Source organism: Camarhynchus parvulus, chromosome 11 (genome assembly GCF_901933205.1).
Source record: "Camarhynchus parvulus chromosome 11, STF_HiC, whole genome shotgun sequence".
NCBI lineage: Eukaryota > Metazoa > Chordata > Aves > Passeriformes > Thraupidae > Camarhynchus > Camarhynchus parvulus.
Genome location: NC_044581.1, coordinates 4047462 through 4067995, shown reverse-complemented (window position 1 = coordinate 4067995; position 20534 = coordinate 4047462). Strand labels below are relative to the sequence as shown.

Here is a 20534-nt window from a genome sequence, read left to right as displayed (position 1 = left end):
CATTCCCTGGATTACAAAATCTGAACAATGATCAGATGCATCTGCATGGCTGGAAGTGGGAGTTGATCCTGCACTCTGAGCCTTGTGGGTACAGATAATTCTGAGCTGGGAGCTCTGTTGGATCCGTGGGCAGATCCTGAACCTCAGCTAGGAATCTGTGTGGAGAGGGAAGGGGCTGGAAGATCTCTGCTGGCCGTGGGCAGAGCTGGTCCCCATCTGGTCAGAAAGGGCATGGATTTAGCAATGCATGAGGGTTTGCATCTGTGTTTATATTTCATAAAGATTAATCCTGGCTCTGTTTGCAGAAGCTGCTTAACGTTGTTCTAGGTAAATGATGGTCACTCCTCCACTGATGTCAAATTTCACAGCTCTTTGTGTGCTGGTTAATTTTAGAATGATTGTGAGCCACCAGCATGACAAGACTTCAAAAGGAATTTTAGGAAGAATTAGGCAACATGTGTTGGGCTTAAGGAAATATCCAGACTGTGGAGAACATTTATCTGGAATTCTTTATGCATTTTGCACAGGTGGAGCTTAAGGAGGCACAAAGAAATGTTACTGAGATGGTCACAGGGATGTATCCAAATAGAAGGAGGTGGAAGGAGTTTGGTTTGTCTAGCTCAATGAATGGAAGATTTAGAGGGGACAAAGGTTAATTTAGTTATGAGACAAAACTTGTGCAGGAAAAAATGGCTATAAATTGACTGTGAACAAATTTACTCTGGAAGATATGAAATGACCATCAGAATAAGGGTCAGGAATTATGAAATGCAGGAATTATTTCTGATTGGGATCAAGTGGTCTGGCCAGCAGATCACTGTGCCTGTTTGTGACACCAGAGGCGGTTCCTGTGTGAGGGTTTCACAGAATCACAGGATTGTTGGGGTTGGAAGGGACTTCTGGAGATCATCCAGACCAACCTTCCTGTCAAGATGGGTTACCTGGTTCAGGTGACACAGGAATGTGTCCAGATGGGTTTGGAATATCTCCAGGGCTTCCTTGGACTTCCCAAGTTTTTCCTGTGCTCTAAAGTCAAGGGAAATCTAAGTTAGCTCAAGTTCTGAAGTATGGAAAGTATGTTAGTAAGAATTAATTAAAAAGCTTATTTTAGGGTGCAGTTTCATGGCAGCTGCCCCAGATTGGGGTGCAGACTGTGGGGGTCTCACACCAGGCCCTGTTTTTACAGCCACATCATCCTGTGGACACAAGATTCACAGAACTTTGTGGTGACTGGGCTCAGGGAAATGGGAATGGGAGAGCAGGAAAAGTGACTGGGGAGAGAGGATTGTCCCAACTCTGCCTTGAAATGAGGATGCTGTCCAGGCGCTCCTGTACTTTGCAGGCACTGCCCGTGTTATCCTTCTTCACCCTGAACAGTTTGGGCTCTGTGGTCACTGTGATCTCTGAACAGCCCCTGGGAGCAATAATAAATGAATAAATCATTTCTGAAGAAAATGATGGCGCCTCTTGCAGAGCTCCTCAACTTCAGAAGGCGAGTGGCTGTTTGATACTCCCTGTTCTGACACCACCACTGGCAAATGGCTCCTTGAACAACTTAATGAGATTCCCAGTGCCAAGAAAGATGCACACCTTTTACTGAATACTCAATAAAATCCTTATTATAAACATAGGTACGTAAGGAAAGTGCCCATAAAAGGGAAGCTCCTGTGGTAGATAGTCTCACAAAAGAGTTTGTCACATTTTGTTTCCAGTTAATGGATGCCTACCGCAGTCACACAGCTTCAGTGACAGGAGAACTGAATTCATTTAAGCCAATAAAGTCATTCTAATTTGCATTTTCATAGCCCACTCTTCAGTACTCCGAGTGTGACTTTCCCTTTTAGGACAGAGCTGTGCAGTAAATGGATAGGTAGGCCCTTTAAGAGGATATTTATCATCCTTGAAGAATGTTAGTGCCAAATCTTAATAGCATTTCTTATGACTGGAACTCTCGATCAGATATAGAGGTAGAGCTGTAGAGATAGGGAACAGTCTTTTTTTTTAACTTCTTTCCTGATAGAAGAGCAGTTAAAGCCTGAAACAGTGAAAACTTCCTCCCAAAATGAAAATATTGCATTAAAAATGCCCCAAATAATAGTATTCTAGAAATCAAATTAATCTGAAAGAACTGTGTTTAATTAATTTAGTCACATTCAGAGATAAATAATTCAACATACCTTTCTGTAAAGTTAAAATGCCTTTGTTAATTATGCCAATCAGAGGATAATTTATTCAGGCTTTTGAGTTTCGTGGTTTTTTTTTTGTTCTAGTTGATATTAAAACCATGGAAGACACAGAGAACTTCATGTCCAGTCTGTGTGTGTGATTTGATGAAATAATTGCCTTAGGACCTGCTGACACTCTAATTGGAGTCTGTGTAATGCAGAATCAGAACCTTACTTAGAGCTGCACTCTCTTTATTTTAAGCATCCCTCTGTTAATTTCATTTGAATAACTCCCTCATTTAAATCTGAGAGAAGACTTCAAATTTCATCATCTCCCTATGACTGTGTGCTGTTTATCACTTGTTTTCTTTTCTGATGGCCTCCTCATTATCCATTTTCATGGGTCTGGTGCTGCAGCACCTGAACATGGAAAAGGTTTTAAGATTCAAAAATCTCAATCTGCATGATAAAAATATTTTGTCATGAGCAATTTAATTCAGTGTTGGCAGTTCTCATTATTCTGATTACTTTTTTCTCTTCGTTCTCAGCTCTAAGGATCACCATATTTCTCATGAAAATCTGAAGTTTTCATATGCAAAAAGCAAATTTCTGTTTGTCATGTTTCCACAGAAAAGCTCAGAAGCATAAATTTTCAATACCCACTTCCAAGTAAATGAGTCAAATAAAAAAGAAGCCCCCAAACCATACTTCAAAGCATAAAAACCCCCCAACCCTACCAGAAATGCCAAACAAAACAACCAGAACTAAAACCTCATTTCTGAGGAAGTGACTCACAATGTTTGAACTCTTGAAATTATTGCTCTTAGTAAAAATGAGCATGATTTCAATTTTAGCTCCTCCTTCTTGTGCTCTATGTTGATTTGTTTTTATTTCAGATTACTCTCCTGAAGTCAAAGGTAGAATGTGGTCCTACAGAATATTCCTCTGAAAAGAGATTTGTTTACCTTTACTGTGTGCAGAATTCCTGTCTGGGCAGATGGCTTTCACAGGTGTCTGCACCATTTACGTTTCTAATTAAGTAAAGCCTTACACAAGGATGAATTTCACACCATAAGAATTTGTGTGAAATGCAATTAATATTCTGCAGTTTGTGTTTCTGTGCTAGGTGATCTCCTCAAGGTAGGGCTAATGAAGATATGAGGGTGTACACAGCAAAAGGTGAGAAAATTCATTTGCAGAGTGAGCATGTGGCCAAACTGAAACTGTGCAAGTTGAAAAGAGCATAAGGAATCTGAAATTCTTTAGAAAGACCTTTTTGAGATGACTTTGAGTCACCAGAAGAGGAGATAGAAGCACCCTGTTATTTTGAGGTGTTGTGATACCCAAAGGTGCTTTAGCATCAGGGAGTTCATTCATTTCCTCTGCAGTACAGTATTAAATTGCTCTACTTTTGTGCTTTCCAACCATATTCTGTGTGAGCAGCTTTCAGTGCAAATGTTGAGGTCAGTAAAGGTCACCAGCATGTGTGTGCTGGTTTATTAACTAAAAAAAAGGTGTTTCTTAGGCTTGATATCTCACCAGGAGTACAGTTCCAGCACAGTGGCCCAAGTAGCACAGGAGTTATCTGAACTATGACATTTCCTTACACCAACTGGCAATAAATTCTGAGAGAAAAAAATTGTCATAATATTAAAACTGAGTCTGTGCTCCATACATTTCTGAAAAGCTGGAGGTTATGAAAAACTTTGATTTTGCTTGTTGATGAACATAGGATCTGTAGGTCTAGTAGTCACAACTCTGCTTATCAAACTTCTACCCTTTTAGATTTTTATGAGCAAATTGTTTGCTGCATAACTGTCATTTTGAATTTTGTCTTTTTTCTTGGGAGCAGGTGAAGGATCCTTTTGTACTAATTGCCCAGCACTTGACTAGCTGGGTGAACAATATTTGTTTATTCAGGGTTCTACATATGACATTTAAATATTATTTACAGTGTATTTAGTGAGGTCTTCATATAGGCAGCTATCAGTCCATAAAACCTTTTATTATATCCAAAAATATGAAATCTACATGGTGTTTGAATTCAGCATGTACTCTGCTTTGAACAAGCTTCTTTCCCTTACACATATCTCTGCCTGACTTAATTTTTCAAGATATTTTTAAAGACTGCTGTCCCCAAATATGAAGAACCTTTACAGAAATTATTTTAATGAGATAGACATTTAGTTCAACAGAAGTTTCTTCATAGAAAAATAAATTAAAAGAATAATTTTCTTTTTTAAATACAATTAATTAAAAAACTGTCCATGTGATGACAGATTTAACATTTTGTCTGACATGTAGAGAAGAAGAAAGTGCCTGGAATTGCACGAGTGGAATAAAATGTTCCATTTCACAGCAAGGCCAAGCTTTAGTCTTGTAATTATTTCAAAGGGAGTAAAGGTCATTTTCTATTTGCTGCATCTCTATTATGTGAGCCTTCTGTACCAGGCTTACAGAAGTTAACTCATGACCCATTTAGATTGCCCAGAATTCAAAGTCAACTTAGACTGTCACAAATCTGATAAAGTTGACATATTCCCATCTCTAAGTACTGCTATAGATGATGTCCAAAGAGGCTTTTTATTTATAGCTCTGTAAGACAAGAGTTCCAGCTTTAAGGCTTGAGTAGCTGGGAGATCAGAACATGATTTGCCTCTTACTTGCTGTGTTAATCCTTTAGGAGAAAAGCTGTTTGTAGATAAATTTCAGGATATATGGCTTGGACTGTTTTTCTGGTGGGGATTCATTATATAACTTTGCTTGCATCTTGAGATGGGAAGAGGTTTTCTCCTGCTGTGATTGCATTTTAATGCATATTCATCCAGGAACACTGAGTCAGAAAGACAGGTACTTTAAACCTGCACCTGTGCACACAGAAAATGAGTGCAGAAGATGCATGTGTGCCTTTCTTCCTGTGCATATGCCCATTGAAATGCATATAAGGCAGGTTTTTTTAACAATCAGTAATCAAGCTTTATGCACAATTTTCAGGGCAGGCTCTGAATACCTCAGTGCACATTTGCAGATATCTCCTGCTGGAAGACTGAAGGGGACACATCCAATTCTCAGCCCCAAAATCTCCAATAAAATCAGTATATCAATGTCATCAAGAGAATGAGGGATTCGGGGCTATGGTTTTAAACCTTTTTAAGAAAGGCAGGAATAGTGTGATGATACTGAAATTAATAGAAGTCGAGTGAATTGCACTTTTTTTGGTGTATTACTTTAAATCTTTCTCTTCTTTCTTGGTTAATCCTTCCAAGGGACCAATGTGGAGCAGGACAGGATGGAAGGCAAAGGTGTCCATCTGTTGTGTTTGCCTTCCACCAGATTAATTAACATGAAATATTCTGGCTGTTCCTTGTAGTCTGCTGGCACTTCTGGCCAAGCTTTTATAGCAATGGTCTGACATGAAACAAATGATCCAGCAGTTGGTTCCATAAGAACGACTAATGCAGACCAGGTGGGGCATTGCTGCCTTTGGATTTTGTAAATGGGGTCACACTGGACTTTAAATGAGTGGGAAATGCAAGAAGGGAGAGAGCAGACCATGTATCACTGTGATTTAGCAAATGGATCGTGAGAGGTGGGGAGTAGGGAAACGTGCAGTTGTTAAAATATTGCAGGACATCTCTTTAGGATCAGGATCAGCAGGCTGGGATGATAAAGGAGTAGAGGTGGGACTGAGAGATGCTGCTGGTGCTTTGGGAGAAGTGAGAGTGCTGTTGTCACCTGAGCGGGTGAAGGAGAAAAGAACCCTCAGCATTCACTGGTGCGGTATTAGGGAGAAATTGTCTTCACTTTAACCCTGAAGAACTTTATTTCCAAAACTGTAATTTTGTGTTGAGGATGTCTTGAGTAAATCGACCCATTGTGCAGAACCACTTGAATTTAGGAGTAAATGCCTTTCAGAACCCCTGTGTTTGTTTTGTTTTTGGTTGCCACACGTGCCCTCTTGAGCTGATTGTGCTGGGGCTGCCTGACAAGCAGCAGATTGCCCATAACAATTTTGAGATCAGAGTGGTCAGTGCACCACCTGAAAGTCAGGATTTGTGAAACACCTTTAGATGTTCGAAAGCAGAAAGTACTTCTGAAAATGCACTTTCACACATATGGGTTGGAAAATATGATTTGGCTTTTCCTGCTCTTAACTTTGCCTCCTTTTGCCTCTCTCTTTAGCCTTTTAAACTTTTTAGTAATTTCTTTTTGCTTGCTGCTTCTTTCTTGACCATTCTTACTTCCATGCTCTCTTTTAACAGCTGCCAAGAAAAATAGCCCTTCAGGTTGTTTTCTCTATACAGGGATAAAATGCTCCACAGTCCGAGATTAGAATTGTACCTATTCCCAAGCAATTTTATTTTGCTTGTAAGCTTCCTCTTTTGATGTTCCTGTGGTGACACAGAGCTTGGGTGACAATGTACTGACAGTGACACAAACTGTATTCAACTGGAGCCTTCCGATCCACCTCCTCTACGATGCAAACTTTTCTTTTTCAGTCCTCCCATGGTGTAAACAAGCTTTCGATTGTAGGGGGAATGGACAAACTGTGGCTTAGAGGGAAAGAAAAGAAACAGTTTTTACTTGCTAGCAGAGAATTTATTTTAGAAATGAAACTTCTGTATGTGAGACTTTACTCTTGAATACAGAATTTCTTCTGCAACTTGGTGATCAACTTTGAGACAGATTTGCAGCTCTTAATTTATCACTTTTTCAAATTTATTTGCTTGTGCTTAATTTCAGCATATATTTAGGTCCAGCTGTATTCAGCTAGGCCTAAATAAATGTGATTTTTAGGAGCAATATTACATCCTATGTTTTTATGGACCAGTAACAATCTTTATTGATATTCTGAACTGAAATTCACCTTGAAAGCTACTATTTTGTAATTTCAATGCCAGCCCATATATATAAAAGCAAAAACCTTACATAAAAATTGTTTAGCAAGATTTGAAGGGGAAGTGTGATGTGATGGATATTTTGTTTTATGAGTATGGACCCCAATGTTTTGTTTTATGAGCACTGAGCCTAAACCCGCTATGGTTCCCAGAAGCCAACATGACGGATGAAGGAGTGGATGTTAAAAGTCTATTTCTGTTTTTTTTTTCCCCTCAGGTTCTGCTGCTTGCATGTGCAGAAGATTTAGAATGTGTCCCTGGATTCCAGCAGAAGGTTTTTTATATAGAAAAGCCATTTGAATTCAGAGAGGACCGGCTGATTCTGAACCGTATGTTGTTTTCATATATTACTATTGTGCAAAAATCAGAATTGTTTATGGATTCATTTCATTCCTGCCATTTATCAGAAAGTTTTTTTGTTTTGTACCTAAGATTTTGGATATTGCCATGATTCAGTCTGAGTACTCCTGTATTAATCCTATGTCTCTACAGACTTGACTTTGTTTCATATATTAGAAATGGCAAAACACAATATATAATCATTTAGGGCTATGTGAATATTGTAAAAACCTAGAATCAGCCATTTCTTAAAAATTAAATTTACTCTGAAATTTTTTTATAGTCTTACCTAAGGGCCTGAAATCAGGACTTGCCTATCAACATCTCTATTAAATTATCTCTGCAACTGAGATTTAGAAGTTAGTATTTTGAAAGCACTCATAGCTGATACAAGCCCAGGTCTTGACATGAAATTCAGAGGCTGGAAGAAGTTTGGTATCATCAATGATAGCAAAGTGTCACACAATTGGAATATTCAGTATATTTCCATAGAGCTGGTGTCACGTTATAAAACCCAATCTGGCACCGTACACCCAAAGCATTAAACTGAAGGAGATTTTACAGTTTTTCAGTTCTGGTGTCAGTTCATTCCAATACTTCAGGGTTACAAATTGCTCATTCCATTCTGGGGCCTTGGGATTTCAGCCCTGTCACACAAAAGTGGTGCCTTATCGATGCCTTTAAAGACTTAAAAAAGGATTTAAGTGCTGCCATTTTCATAACTTCCAAACACACCTGCATTTTTACATCTGATATTTATTACTAATGATTTCTTTGTTGTGCTTGGCTGCTGGTCCTGAACCAGGAGTTTTTCTGGGTGTCCAGCAATGGGCAATATCCTATGTGCAATATCTGAATCCTACAATGGGATGTATCCCATAGCTTGGTGGAACCAAGAAATGCAAAGCAATATTACTCACCAAATGCACACATTTCCGACTCAGTTCCCTCCAGATATCACTGCTACACACGGATGTATTTTCACTTCAGATGAAGGTGTAATCTGTGCACATTCACTTTAAAATAGCATTAACTTCTCAAAAAGAAATGTCAGAATTAGTTGCCAAAGTCTATTAAAATAAATCTCAAACTTAAGTCATTCAGCCTTTGGAGGTACTAAAATAAACCTCTAGGGTAACATTTTTAGTCTCAGCATTTTGATATGTTGCTTAGTCTGAGCTGCTTTTTCACAGGAACTTTAGATCACAAGTAGTCATACTAGTCAGAGATGTGAGATTGTTGTTCAGCTTAGAAAAGAGATTTCAAACTTCTTATTTCTTTGTGAGATTTCATTTTCTCTGGAATTCTTATTTTGGACTTGTCAAACACATTATTCCTACATGGCTAGAAGTTGAAATTCTTAGAATATAATAGATTTAATAAGCAAGCTGGTTTGAAGACCTATTAAAAGAAGCAATATTGATAAACTATATGAATATGGATAAACTAAATTTAATGCAAACAACTTTGTTGAATGCTTTTTTGCTTCAGAACTTTGAGGCTGTAGTGTGTCTGGCCAGATCTCCTGGTGATTTGGAGAGGATCACCCCAAGGATGGGTTGGTTTGGCCGAACGGACTGGACTGCTCTGTGGTGACCCAGCCATTTGCGGTGGCGTAAAATGAGCACAATAATTAAGATGCCATCATTAGTGAGAGGAGGAGGGAAGAGCAGGAAGAGACTCAGAAATGCCTGGGAACAATCTGTGGAATTAAATTATTTTAATAAGCAGACAGTAAATTGGCCTAATGTGCAGTGTTGGACAGAGGCAGACTGTCGACGCGTGATCCTGGTTAATTCAATCACCCACAAACAGGGTGTCCTTCATGCAGCACCATTAAACCTCAGCACAGTTCCTTCATTTTAGCTGTCAACAGAATTGATAATTTTAATTGTCTGTTTGAATACACTTTGCATGCTCTTGCATCTTTTTATGCCCATTACCAAGAGCAGTGTAATTTAGCAGTTGCATTGCAATGTGAGGCTTACCAGGGCTGTGTAAATTAATAGAGCAAATATGTAAACCAGGCCTATAGCAGAGATTGTTTTTGTAGTCCTCAATAAGCCAAGGAGCTCCTTAATTCTTTTCTGGAGTGCAATAATACAGCCTTTTTCTTTTTTTTTTTCTTTTTCAATTTAAACAAGAACCTACTGTACGTTTCATTACTAGCATCTCCCTTGTAATTAAATATAGGTTGTAGCTGGTTCTTCTGTATTTATTACTTCTACCTATGGCAGTGTTAATTATATTTTACATTTACTGATGGGAAGAATGAAGAGTAGACCATACTGAGGGTACAGAATTTTCCCTTACTTCTTGTCGTGATTTGTAGCAATTTTTATTAAAGCCTACTTATAAGCTGGCCATAACAAGCCAGCTGTGTGAGCATATTGTCCTTCCTACTAGTTTCACTAGTTACTATTAGTTTTTCTGTCATTGTTCTCAGGCTGAACTGGCTTTTTTATTCTTATTTATTTATTTGCTCTTGCATCTCATTTAGTAGTAACTCCAGAATTTGACCATTTCTTTGTCCCTGTTTGGTCATTATTTTTTTTTCCCTCAGGCCCCTTCAGATCTTCTTATAACTTGTGTTTTCTATAACCATAATCAAAATGAGGCATTGCTCTTTTACTTTTGGTCTGCCGAATTTTTTCCTCTGTGTGCAGAACCAGATGTTCCCTTGAGGTAGTAGGAAAAGATCCATGGAGTCTCTTTCTGGAAATAGTAATTATATCCACATAATTATTACTCTAACAGACGGTGGTGTCACTGGTTTTTCCTTCCTTATAGCTTTTTTTTTAACTTTACACTTAGGACCATCTTTGCAATCCAATAGTGAAGACCATCAAGATTTCCACATTCTTGATGAAGTGCTAATTGACAGCATTTAATTACAGGTTTTACACCTGTCAGAAGCACTTGTGGCCAGGAAGTGCCTGTCCCTGCCAAGGCTGGCAGGTCACTGGCAGTGACAGGGCTCTGTCACGCTGGGCTGAGGGAAAGTTCCTAATCAGACTCAACAAACGTGGGAATGTAATTGTGTTACATTAATCACATTTATACTTAACACACATCGGGCTTGGCTTTTGGGGGTATTTTTAATTGACAATGAATCAAATAGTGCACTTGAATAATGGAGGCAATTAACATAAAGCACGAGGTGATGCATTGTGCATGCTAAACTGGGGAAGGCATTGCCAGTGCTTTAAATGTCAAAACAAAGGAAGTTTTGACCCTTACTTGAAAAGCTCTAATTTGGATGTTAATTAATGGCTGACCTCTTGTGTCTCTTATGTGATAGATTGCCTGTTCAGAGCCTGGGCTGCTTCAAGATCAAGGTTTTGTCTGTCTGCATTTGGGTACTTTTTGTTCTGTGGATTTTAACAAACAGCTTTTCTATTCAACCATATCAAAATCATTGCTTACTCATATGATGTGAAATATCTTAGTGTACTTATTAATGCTTAAAAGTAGGTTTTCAATTGTCTGGCAAATCTGTGACCTCCAACAAGATTTACTTTGTTCAAACCAAATAAAGCCTGTGGAAAGATCAGAGAAGACCATTCCTCCTCCTACAGCCTTGTGTGCGCACGGATCATGGCCCTGGATGTGCCCACATCCAAATATTTCCTGTTGATTCTGAGCTGATGCCATGTGAGAGCTGTGATTTATCACATCCACCCTTCCCACTGACTCCATGCCAGTTGCCTGCACAGATGGCCTCTTCCTGTGCCTGTTCCATGCTCCCAAAAGTGGTGCTGTTCCTCTCCTGCTCATTCTGATCCTGGAGTTATCTCACCCACTTCGTTCATCTCCCCTTCTTCCCTCTCCCACACCCTGAGCCTCATTCACCCCCCTGTGGTGTGCCAAAGCCTCTTCAGGGTTGTGACATGGGGTTTGGATGTGACTGTTACCTCTTCATGCTGAATATTGCAGGGTTTGGGTAATTGGGATTGCACATGGTAGTTGTAGCTTGCAAAAGAACATGTTCAAGCAAGGTAAGATTTTACGCTTAGCAATTTCTTGCAGGGAAAACTGTCTGGGCTTCTGAATAATAGGGAGATAACTGTGGATTTTCCACCTGTTCAGTGTGTCCTTGCTGAAACAGTGTTGTGGCTTTTCAAAATGAAGAAGTTTTTAATGCATTTTGAGTTTTACAAACATCTTCAATTTTCTTTCAATTCAAGTAAATCGCTCACTGTGTTAAGAACATGCTTTAGAAGATGTTGAAAAATGACTTGTTTCCCATTCCTTGGCATGAGGGAGCAGGTTCAGTGGAAAGGCATCCCAACTTTCCTACCCAGGTAGGGGAGTGCGTGTTGTACCCTAAAATATATATCTTAATGGGCTCATATGCATGGATAGAATGAGAATACTAGAGCTTCAATCTGACACTTGGGTACATGGTTAAGATAAGGCACCTGGACCTCTTATTCCGTGTGGACAGAAATATTGGTCAGGATTTGAAGCAACACATCTTAAGCACACTATTCCTATTTAAATGGTCATAGAAAGCCAAACTCATGGAAGTAAAGTTCCAGGAAATACCTGGGGCTCTGTGCAAAATGGTTGCAAAGTTGTGGAAGTTTTAAAGTGGGAGGTTGGGAACTTTACTACATGCTTGTGGAGGAAGGGTGAGGAAGATCCTTTTGCACTTAAATACCTGATGCATTGCCTTTTAATTGAACTTTGAATGCTGAACTCCTACAAGTTTGATGCTGAACTCCTACTCCTCCCCCTTGGCGGGAGGACGTTTTCTGGGAACACATAACTAAATAATACAGAATATCTCAAATGTGCCTCTGAATAGATACATGCAGATTGGTGTTGCAGCACAACAATATCACATCATCTGTTTAACTGCTTTCACACATGATTGAAGCAGAACAAAATAGGAGAGAATAGTTGTTGAGTGCCAGGTGGTCAGACAATTCCCTCCCCAAAGCCTCCAGGACCTGAGGGGGAAGGAGTCAAAAATAGACTGTTTGATTTTTATGCATATACATTAAATTAAACTAGTGTTTGCAAAGGTAGAACATTACACTGAGCAGAGTAAAAGAATTATTTAGTCTCTGAAAAACATCTTCAGGGCTGAATCAAAACCTCTCAGGGGTGCAGTCAGCTCTTGTGAAATAACAGAGGGAAAGGCATATGTGTTGGTGAAACCTCCTCCTTGCATTATAATTCCAGGGTGGAGGAAATGAGGATCTAAATCCAAAGTTTCTTGTCTGTTTTGTTGAGAAAAGCCACACAATCCTGTTTAAAAAACAAACCAAAACAAGCAAACCCACATGAAAAGTGGATGAGGATCTTTGCGGTGACAGTGAATGCTCTGTTAGCAGTTTGGTCTGGATTTAGGAAGATAAAAGTAGCAGATTACTTGGTTTGGGATTTAATTTGTTTCTGGAGACTTTCCAAAAACCATAATGTTTCACAGCTAATACTTTTTTGAAATTCGTGTGGGCTTTGGTTGGCTGAAACATGCCAGCTGTTCTCCTAATAATCTAAATCAGTGGCCAACTGCTCAGTATTAGCAGGTTGGGTCTCTTGCTCAGTGCAGTGCAAACCTTGTACTAATAATGTCCCCAGGTGCTTCAGTGGAAGACTTCTCTGCTCATTTCCAGTTGGCAATTTCAGAACAAAACAAACAAAAAACCAAAAAAATCAAATTAACCAAGCCACTACTCCTGAACCGATTACCCACGCAGGCCATGAGGCAGCTCCTTCTCTGCGGGTGTAGAAATATGTTGGAAGGCCAAAATCTCTTTTAGAAAAGTGTAGGTGGTTTAGCTTAGGCCAACTCCATCAGCAAATAATCTGACACTGATTGCTTATGGCTGGCAACGTTTTAGCAGGGTCATCCTGCTGAGGAAATGAGAGGTAGGGAGGTGAATTTCTGGTTATAGGTCAGAGCAGGGGTCACTCTGGAGAGGATCCAGCACCAGCCCAGCTTTGTCAGGAGCAAACTTTGTCCATGTGTGACAGAGAGATGCAAATCACCCCACACTGAGACATTAATGCATTTCTGTAGAACATTCCTTGGTATTTTCACAGACTGCCTTTCTGACAAGACTTTTAATTTGAGGATCTTAGCAAAGCACCATTCAAAAGAATCATGGCTAGCTAACCTTTTCCATTACATTTCAAAGTGCAGTGTGGACATTTAGCGAGAATTAATGGGAGTATGTGAGGTTAAATCTTCCTTTAAACATAGAATCTCATTTAAGTTAATGATATCTTAAAGCATGCAAGTATTCTTGAAAATAATTGTAGATGTAGTTCACAATTAATTCTGAGCTTTTAGGATTTCTCTCTGTTAATCCAAATCAAATTATAACTTTTCTAATGTAATTATGATCATGCCTCAACTTGCAGTTTTTCTTTCCCTTTGCTTATTTAAATCAGTCCATTTCAGACAGAGCAGTCTGCCTGCTTTAATGGACGCATCTCCTTTTCACACAGCTTTCCTGTGCCATGTCATTTCTCAGTCTTGCCTTGAGAATAAGTGCCACTGGCTGTGAACTCAGGAAGTCTTTCAGAAATTTCTTAGATTGGTGGATTTTTCTAGCTGGAGGCTAATGCTCTGATTTTGTTTTATGCCTCTGTTTAGCCTATCCACCTGTATTTTTTCCTCTAGAGAAGGGAAAGAAAAAGTAACTTTTAATGGATTGATTCTGAAAAGTCTGGTCTGTCTGGGATGACTTTGTGCATATTTGTATGCCTTGTACCTGCTGCTTCTGGGGCAGACAAGTGAACCTGTAGATAGGGGAGCAAGTGCATGTCATATTCTGTGATGTGAATATTAACTAAAATGTTTGCCTTGTGTTTTTCAAATCCCTGAAAAAATATCAGCCCGGGCAAAGGGTAGGATTTGCTCAAATAAGAATCCCGGCCTATAAGGGATTATCTTCAACAAAATTTGAAATTCCTTTAAAACAAATTAAAATAAAACTAGGAACCTTGGGAAGACCTAAAAGATTCCTGTAGTGATCTGGCATGTTGCTTTTAAGACAAGAATTCCACTTGCAATATTCACTTTGCTTTGTTTACTTTCTTTAAAAAAAAGAAAAGCAATAAAAAACTCAATGCAGCTTTCGTCTCTCAGGTGTGGAGAGAACTGAAGCAGAACTGAGGGGCCTTTAATAAGGCAGCAAAAGGGAGGCACTGCTGGGGCAGCTTTACAGGTAGTCAATAGCAGAAGAGAAATTCCTCCCTGAAGTTGGAGCCAGCGCTGGTAAATCTCTGACACTTTGAAACACTTGCTGGCAGGTACCAGAACCTAAAAGCAGGTTAGACTGAAGTAAGTGATAATCTCCTTGATGCACAGGACCATTGTGCTGCCAGGCAGTCGGGTTTGTTTTACTGAAGAGCAGATTGTGAATCTTTTTCCCTTATCAGCAGTGTTGTGAGTGCTCTGGCTGGATATGGATTTATGTATAAACCTGATTGTCTTGCCTTGGACTTTTCCTGAAATAGGGTAAAGCAAGGTTGTAGGAAATGGGTGCATTTTTAATTTTGTTATTATTGTATTCTATAATTAAATATATTATTCTCTACTAACCACACTGATAGGAAGCATTGTTTATGTAAATGTATTGAGGCACGTGGGTTTTGTTTACCTTCCTTTGTGTGACAGTGAAACAGAGGAAACACAAAATGTGCTCTGGTCTGCTAAAAACCCAAATTGCCTGGTTACAAGTAGGACCCCTGCAGTCTTTATTTAGCTGGAATTTTAATTACAGTGCCAGCTCTCAACACTTACAATAAAACAGTAGGGAGACAACTATAATTTGACCTTTATAAAACATTAACACCAACCTATACAAAAACATAACTTCAGCTTAGAAGAATACAGCGGGAAGCAGAATTCAAGAAATTATGAAAACAGTGTAGTTATGATACTTTAACTTTTGGAAAAAGCGCAGCAATGTGCTCGTGTGGACAGCAAATATGTGTGATGTTGGTGTGAACCATCTCATGATCCTCTTGCAGAAATGCTGCATTTTTGGCAGAGGAACCTTCCCATGGTTTTTCATGTCTTGAGGAAATCAGTGCTGCTGTGAGGCTTGTGGTAAAGGATGCTGCCCAAACCCCACAGGAAATGCTGATGGATAAAATCCAGATTTCTTTCCCCAGAAAAGCCAATTCAGGAAATTCCAGGTGCCCACTCATCCCCTTTGAATCCCTTTTTTGCTGAAGTGCTTGTGGCACCCTCTGTGGTGAGTTGCACCAGGGGCTCCTTTCTCCTGTTGAAGGTCAGAGCAGAATGAGATGGGGAAGAGGAGGAATGGAGCAGAACATTGTTCTGTGTTGGATGGGAATGTCAATGCAGCTCTTAATTTATCCCGTTTTCAAGCCAATTTGCATGTGCTTAATTTCAGCATATATTTAGGTCCAGCTGTATTCAGTTAGGCTTAAACAGAATGGTCCTAACAATCACATTTTACATCCTATGTTTTTATGGACCAGTAACATTCTTTATTGATATTCTGAACTGAAATTCACCTTGAAAGCTACTATTTTGTAATTTCAATGCCAGCCCATATATATAAAAGCAAAAACCTTACACAAAAATCGCTTTCAGCACTGCTGAAGGGGTAACAGGACTGGCTCCAAGGTGTAGAAACAGCAGAAATGGTCACAAATTCAAATGCATTTTTTGCTTAATTCTGGCTGAAATAGTCCCTGAGTTGTGGTAGCAGCTCACAGTATTTTCTAGTTCTGTCATCACTCAAAGATGATGAATAGTGTGCTCCAGGTCTTCTCTTGTTGTTAATTTAATATATAATAAGCATAGTTAATAAATGTCACCTTTGCTTTTTTATGAAATGGACTTGAAGCTGCAAACACAAGGGTACTTTAAATGTCCCATGATAAAAGGAAATTTGAAGTTGTCTGAATGCCAACGTTACAGGTTGCCTTCATATGACCTAAAACATTTTTCTTTTGCAGTTTGCTAACATGTGAAGCATCAGTTGCTGAAATCTCTTCTTCCCTAACTTTTGATGTGATGTTTCACACCATGGTATATCTGTGTTCAAAGGTGATGCTGGATGCACACAAAAATTATGGGGGTAGGAAGGCAGTTATTCAGTATTGTGGTCAAGAGTTTTCCAGGGGTTGATTTTGGCTGGATGAAAAACCATGAGCTCAGCTGCCAATGATTTGGTGTTTGTCTGTCCAGTTACTATTGCTCTGGTTTTGGAGGATTTTTTTGGTGTTTTTAATCAAGATTCTTCTAGCTGGAATTTTTATTCAGCCTGGTTTGTATTTATGGAGGAACCATTCAAGTGCATAATAAAAAAATATAGGAAATAGTGATTTTATAATATTTTTTCTACAGCAATGAAAGCAGTATTGTAGGAGTTACACAGAGTAATTTGCAACCAGAGAGCTCATTCCATTTAAATTTTTAAAAGTTACATTTGTGACAGAGGAAAGGGTCTAAAATTATCTTTAATAACAGAGCTGATGAGTTCATTCTTCCGATTAATAAGAAAATGCAACTCTCCAAATGTTCTGTAAGATTTGGTATTTCTTCTGAGAAATCAGTCAGATCTCACACAGGTAGGCAGAAGGTTTTTGACATAATAGAATATCAGCCTCTGTCAATTAAATGTAAATCAAAATAAGAAATTTTATTTAAAATTATATTATTACTTCTGGCACATTACTTTTATTCTTTGAGACGCTGCCTTTAATAGCTTCTCCAATAAATTTCAAAGAAGCTGAAATATAGAAGCTGTAACTCTTCCAAAATAAACCTATTAATTGTAATGCTTCTGAAAACATTGGGCATTGACTACTTACTGCTGTTCTTATGAGTCAGCATCACTTCCCGGAACTGTCAGATACTGACTGGAGTTAGCACTGGTAATTAATAGAAATGAAATTACTGGAATGATGAATGGACATGATGGACATGTTTGACTTAACTCTTTCTGGTGCTCTAGTTGTGCTTTAGATCTTGATTTAGAAGGAATTTAAACAGCATCTGAATTTCAGGTCCTTCCCCACTCTCCAGAACTTTGCAGCAGAGCCCAGATTGTCTCAGTTCCAACACCAGATTTTCTTGCTCAGAATGTCCTTTGGGAAAGGCTCAGGCTGAGCTGTGAGGAGGCTGCTCCCTATGCAGCCGTGCAAAAGGAAAGGTGGGAGAGCTCCAAGCACAGGAGTTTTCTGTGCTGAAATAGATTATTTGGGCTGATTATGCTCAGAACCATAAATACAGCAAGGAGTTCAAATTCCACGGGTGAGTGCTGCTCCTGCTGAAATTGGGTTTTTCTGCACAAGCCTGTGCCAAAACTCTCATCCTTCCTGTCTGCAAGGGCTACTGGATTTTGGATAACTGATCAAACAAGTCTAGGCTGGTCTTTTGAATATTTTCTTAATGACTTCTTCAGTGTAACAGATCTGGATAGGGCTGAGCTCTGGAAATAGGCGCAGGGGCTGGTGCTGCACCTGCTGCTGGCAGTGAGTGGGTGAGAGCCTCAGGATGCTGAGCATGGCTGGAGGGAGCAGCTGGCACTGCCCCCAGGAGAACTGGCAGATTTAATAGTTTAATAAAGAGATAAATATTTGCTAAATTAGATTCAAGACTGGATTTCATGTGGCCAGATTGAAAACGATAGGTTACGGGTAAAGGTCGTAAAATTGTTCTTGTCGAGCTTTACTATTTGTACAGGGTTCTAAAGCCAGGTCTATAACAAGTCTTCCTGCTAAAGCTTGGGGTTTAGAGAACCCCGAGCCAGCCTCAGCTTTATTTGTCCTCTGGGAAAGCAGCTGGTGAGTTTAACAGGGCTTTGCCAGTTCAGGAGTGGTGGGAGAGCCCAGGCTTCAGTCGAGGTGCAGTGTTCCAGACTCCATCCTGAGTGCTTCTCTCCAGAATAGTGCCTGCAAGGGTCACCTAAAGAGCCTGTTTGGACCAGGAGGACACTGTGGGCTTCCCAGGCATTGCACAGATCGTGGATCTGGGCACAGCAGGTCTCTGGAGTTGGGAAGGTGTGGGATGTGCCAGGGGGTGGCACACACTGAGCCAGCACCAGGCAGGACTCAACTGTGTCGTTGGGTAGTGCTGAGAGGTGGGAATAGGACCTCCTGCCTTTATGGGCTTAAAACATCCCCAAAACCACCAAAATCAACCAAAAAACCCACCAAAATCAACCAAACCCCACCAAAACCAATATTAACACAGATCAGAGCCCTCAGAGCAACTTTCAGGCAAATACAGCAGCCTCTGCTTCTCTTCCTGTCCTCTCCCCTCCCTGTGACAGTCTGTGAGAGTCTTTGTGCCAATCTTTTGAGTTTTTACACAGTGTTTTCTTGTTGAGGCTTTCCTGGGGAGCAGAGTTTTTACTTGAACCTACACCTGCCATAATCCCAGCAGATTGAAATCTTAGCTGTGCACATAATCTTGTGCTTTACCCATCTTGCTGCTTCTTTCTGTTGAAAGAGTTTTAGATGGATTAATTACACATGGATTAAACGAGTGACTTCACAGCCTAGTAGTTTCCCCAGTTCCACGAGTTAAAGCGGTTGTTTCAATCCCTATTCACCTGAGTGTTTATATTTTTAATGCTCTGAATCAATCAATGAATAGATAAAACCATGAAAAGCATCAGTGATTTCAAAATAAGTATTTTTCTAGGTATTTTAATAGCTATTCAGAGAGCTGGAACTGGAACTTCAACTTGCTTGCGATGTGTGCACAAGAATATTTGGATATAGTGATTACAAAGCATGTAGGAACATTTTAGTTTAGCTTTCAGCAGAGGAAAAAGTGCTTTATTTACTGGATTCTAGAGTCATGTGCTAGAGTATCATTCTTATGGTGCAGGAACTGGAACATAATGGGGGAAATATACATTAATTTTTGTCCCAAAAATATAGAAATATAATTGATAATTTTGATCTGAAGGTTGCAAGATTTGGTTGAAAACTGTTGAGGTTTAGTCATGAAATCTTACAGGAATTAGAAAAAATGCTGAACACTGATCTGCAAATGCCATTTGTAGCTGACTTCATGCAGTTCTGCTTTACCTCTGGAAAGTAAAATCAATTTCAGATTATTTTTGACAGGGAGGTGTTGAGGTGTGTGAGTCAGCACTTACTCAGGTATTTCTGCCAGCCTGTTGGGAAGACAAAGAATTGTGATGGATATTATCAATAACAGTGCTAGCCTGAAAGGAAAATTGGCAAACTAAGTTAAGAAACACTTTCCTGCCTTGTCCTGGCACACTTCGCAAAAAACTGAATTATAAGTTGTTATTAGTGTACAAAACTAAAATTTATCTTGAGATTTAGGAACATTTTCTTCCCCTCCTCTACCCCCTTTTTGTATAAAACCCTGCTGTTATTGCTTTTACTGGTTTTTTTCCACTTTGAAATCTGGAACAGCTATTTTTTCCTTGAAACAATGTGTTTGGTAGAAGTCAGTACAGCATGATTGAAACAATGAGGGATTTCATTCTTTTTATCCGCAATTGTGGAGCTATATTCAATAACTCTTCATAACAATCTTTCCACTATACTGGATTATGTATTGATTCTTCTTTCACAGTAGCTTCATTACAGAATTCCAGATGGAAAATGGGCTTTTAGATGTCAACCTGAAACTCTTCATGATTTTGAATATGATATTACACATAATTCTGTGAGGACCTAATCACACATCGTTTGATTTCAATGGAACAACTCTCATTGACTTCCCTGAGAGCTGGCTGAGGCTTGGCTTGAGCTATTGCTGTGTTATTGAAAGTATAATCAGCATTTTGATTCAATTTTCCATCTCTTTCAAGTCTTACATGTTAGCTGTGCTGTGCATGTGGTCCTGCCACACAGAATGATGGATTGTTGGGTTGGAAAAGCCCCCTAAGATCATGGAGCCCAACCATCACCCAGGACTAAATCCAAGTGTCACCTCCAAGGATGGGGACCCAGCCACTGCCCTGGGAATCCTGTTTCAATGCTTGATAACCCTTTCAATGAAGAAATTTTTCCTTATATCCAATATAAACCTCACCTGGTACAATTTGAGGGCATTTACTCCATTCCCATCACTTGTTAATTTTGAGATTGAACCTACTTGGCTGCGATCTCCTTTCAGGGAGTTGTAGAGAGCCATAAGGTCTCC

General features: G+C 39.4%; 1 protein-coding gene across 2 annotated transcripts in view; it reads left to right on the top strand.

The window, feature by feature from the left end:
* The window catches only part of CDH13 (cadherin 13), a 440631-nt gene that overhangs the window by 80365 nt on the left and 339732 nt on the right, over positions 1 to 20534 (top strand). For both annotated transcript variants that reach the window (XM_030955918.1, XM_030955917.1), the window contains exon 2: positions 7281 to 7392. In XM_030955918.1, the coding sequence (XP_030811778.1) occupies positions 7281 to 7392 (112 nt within the window). The remainder of the gene's footprint in view (positions 1 to 7280; positions 7393 to 20534) is intronic.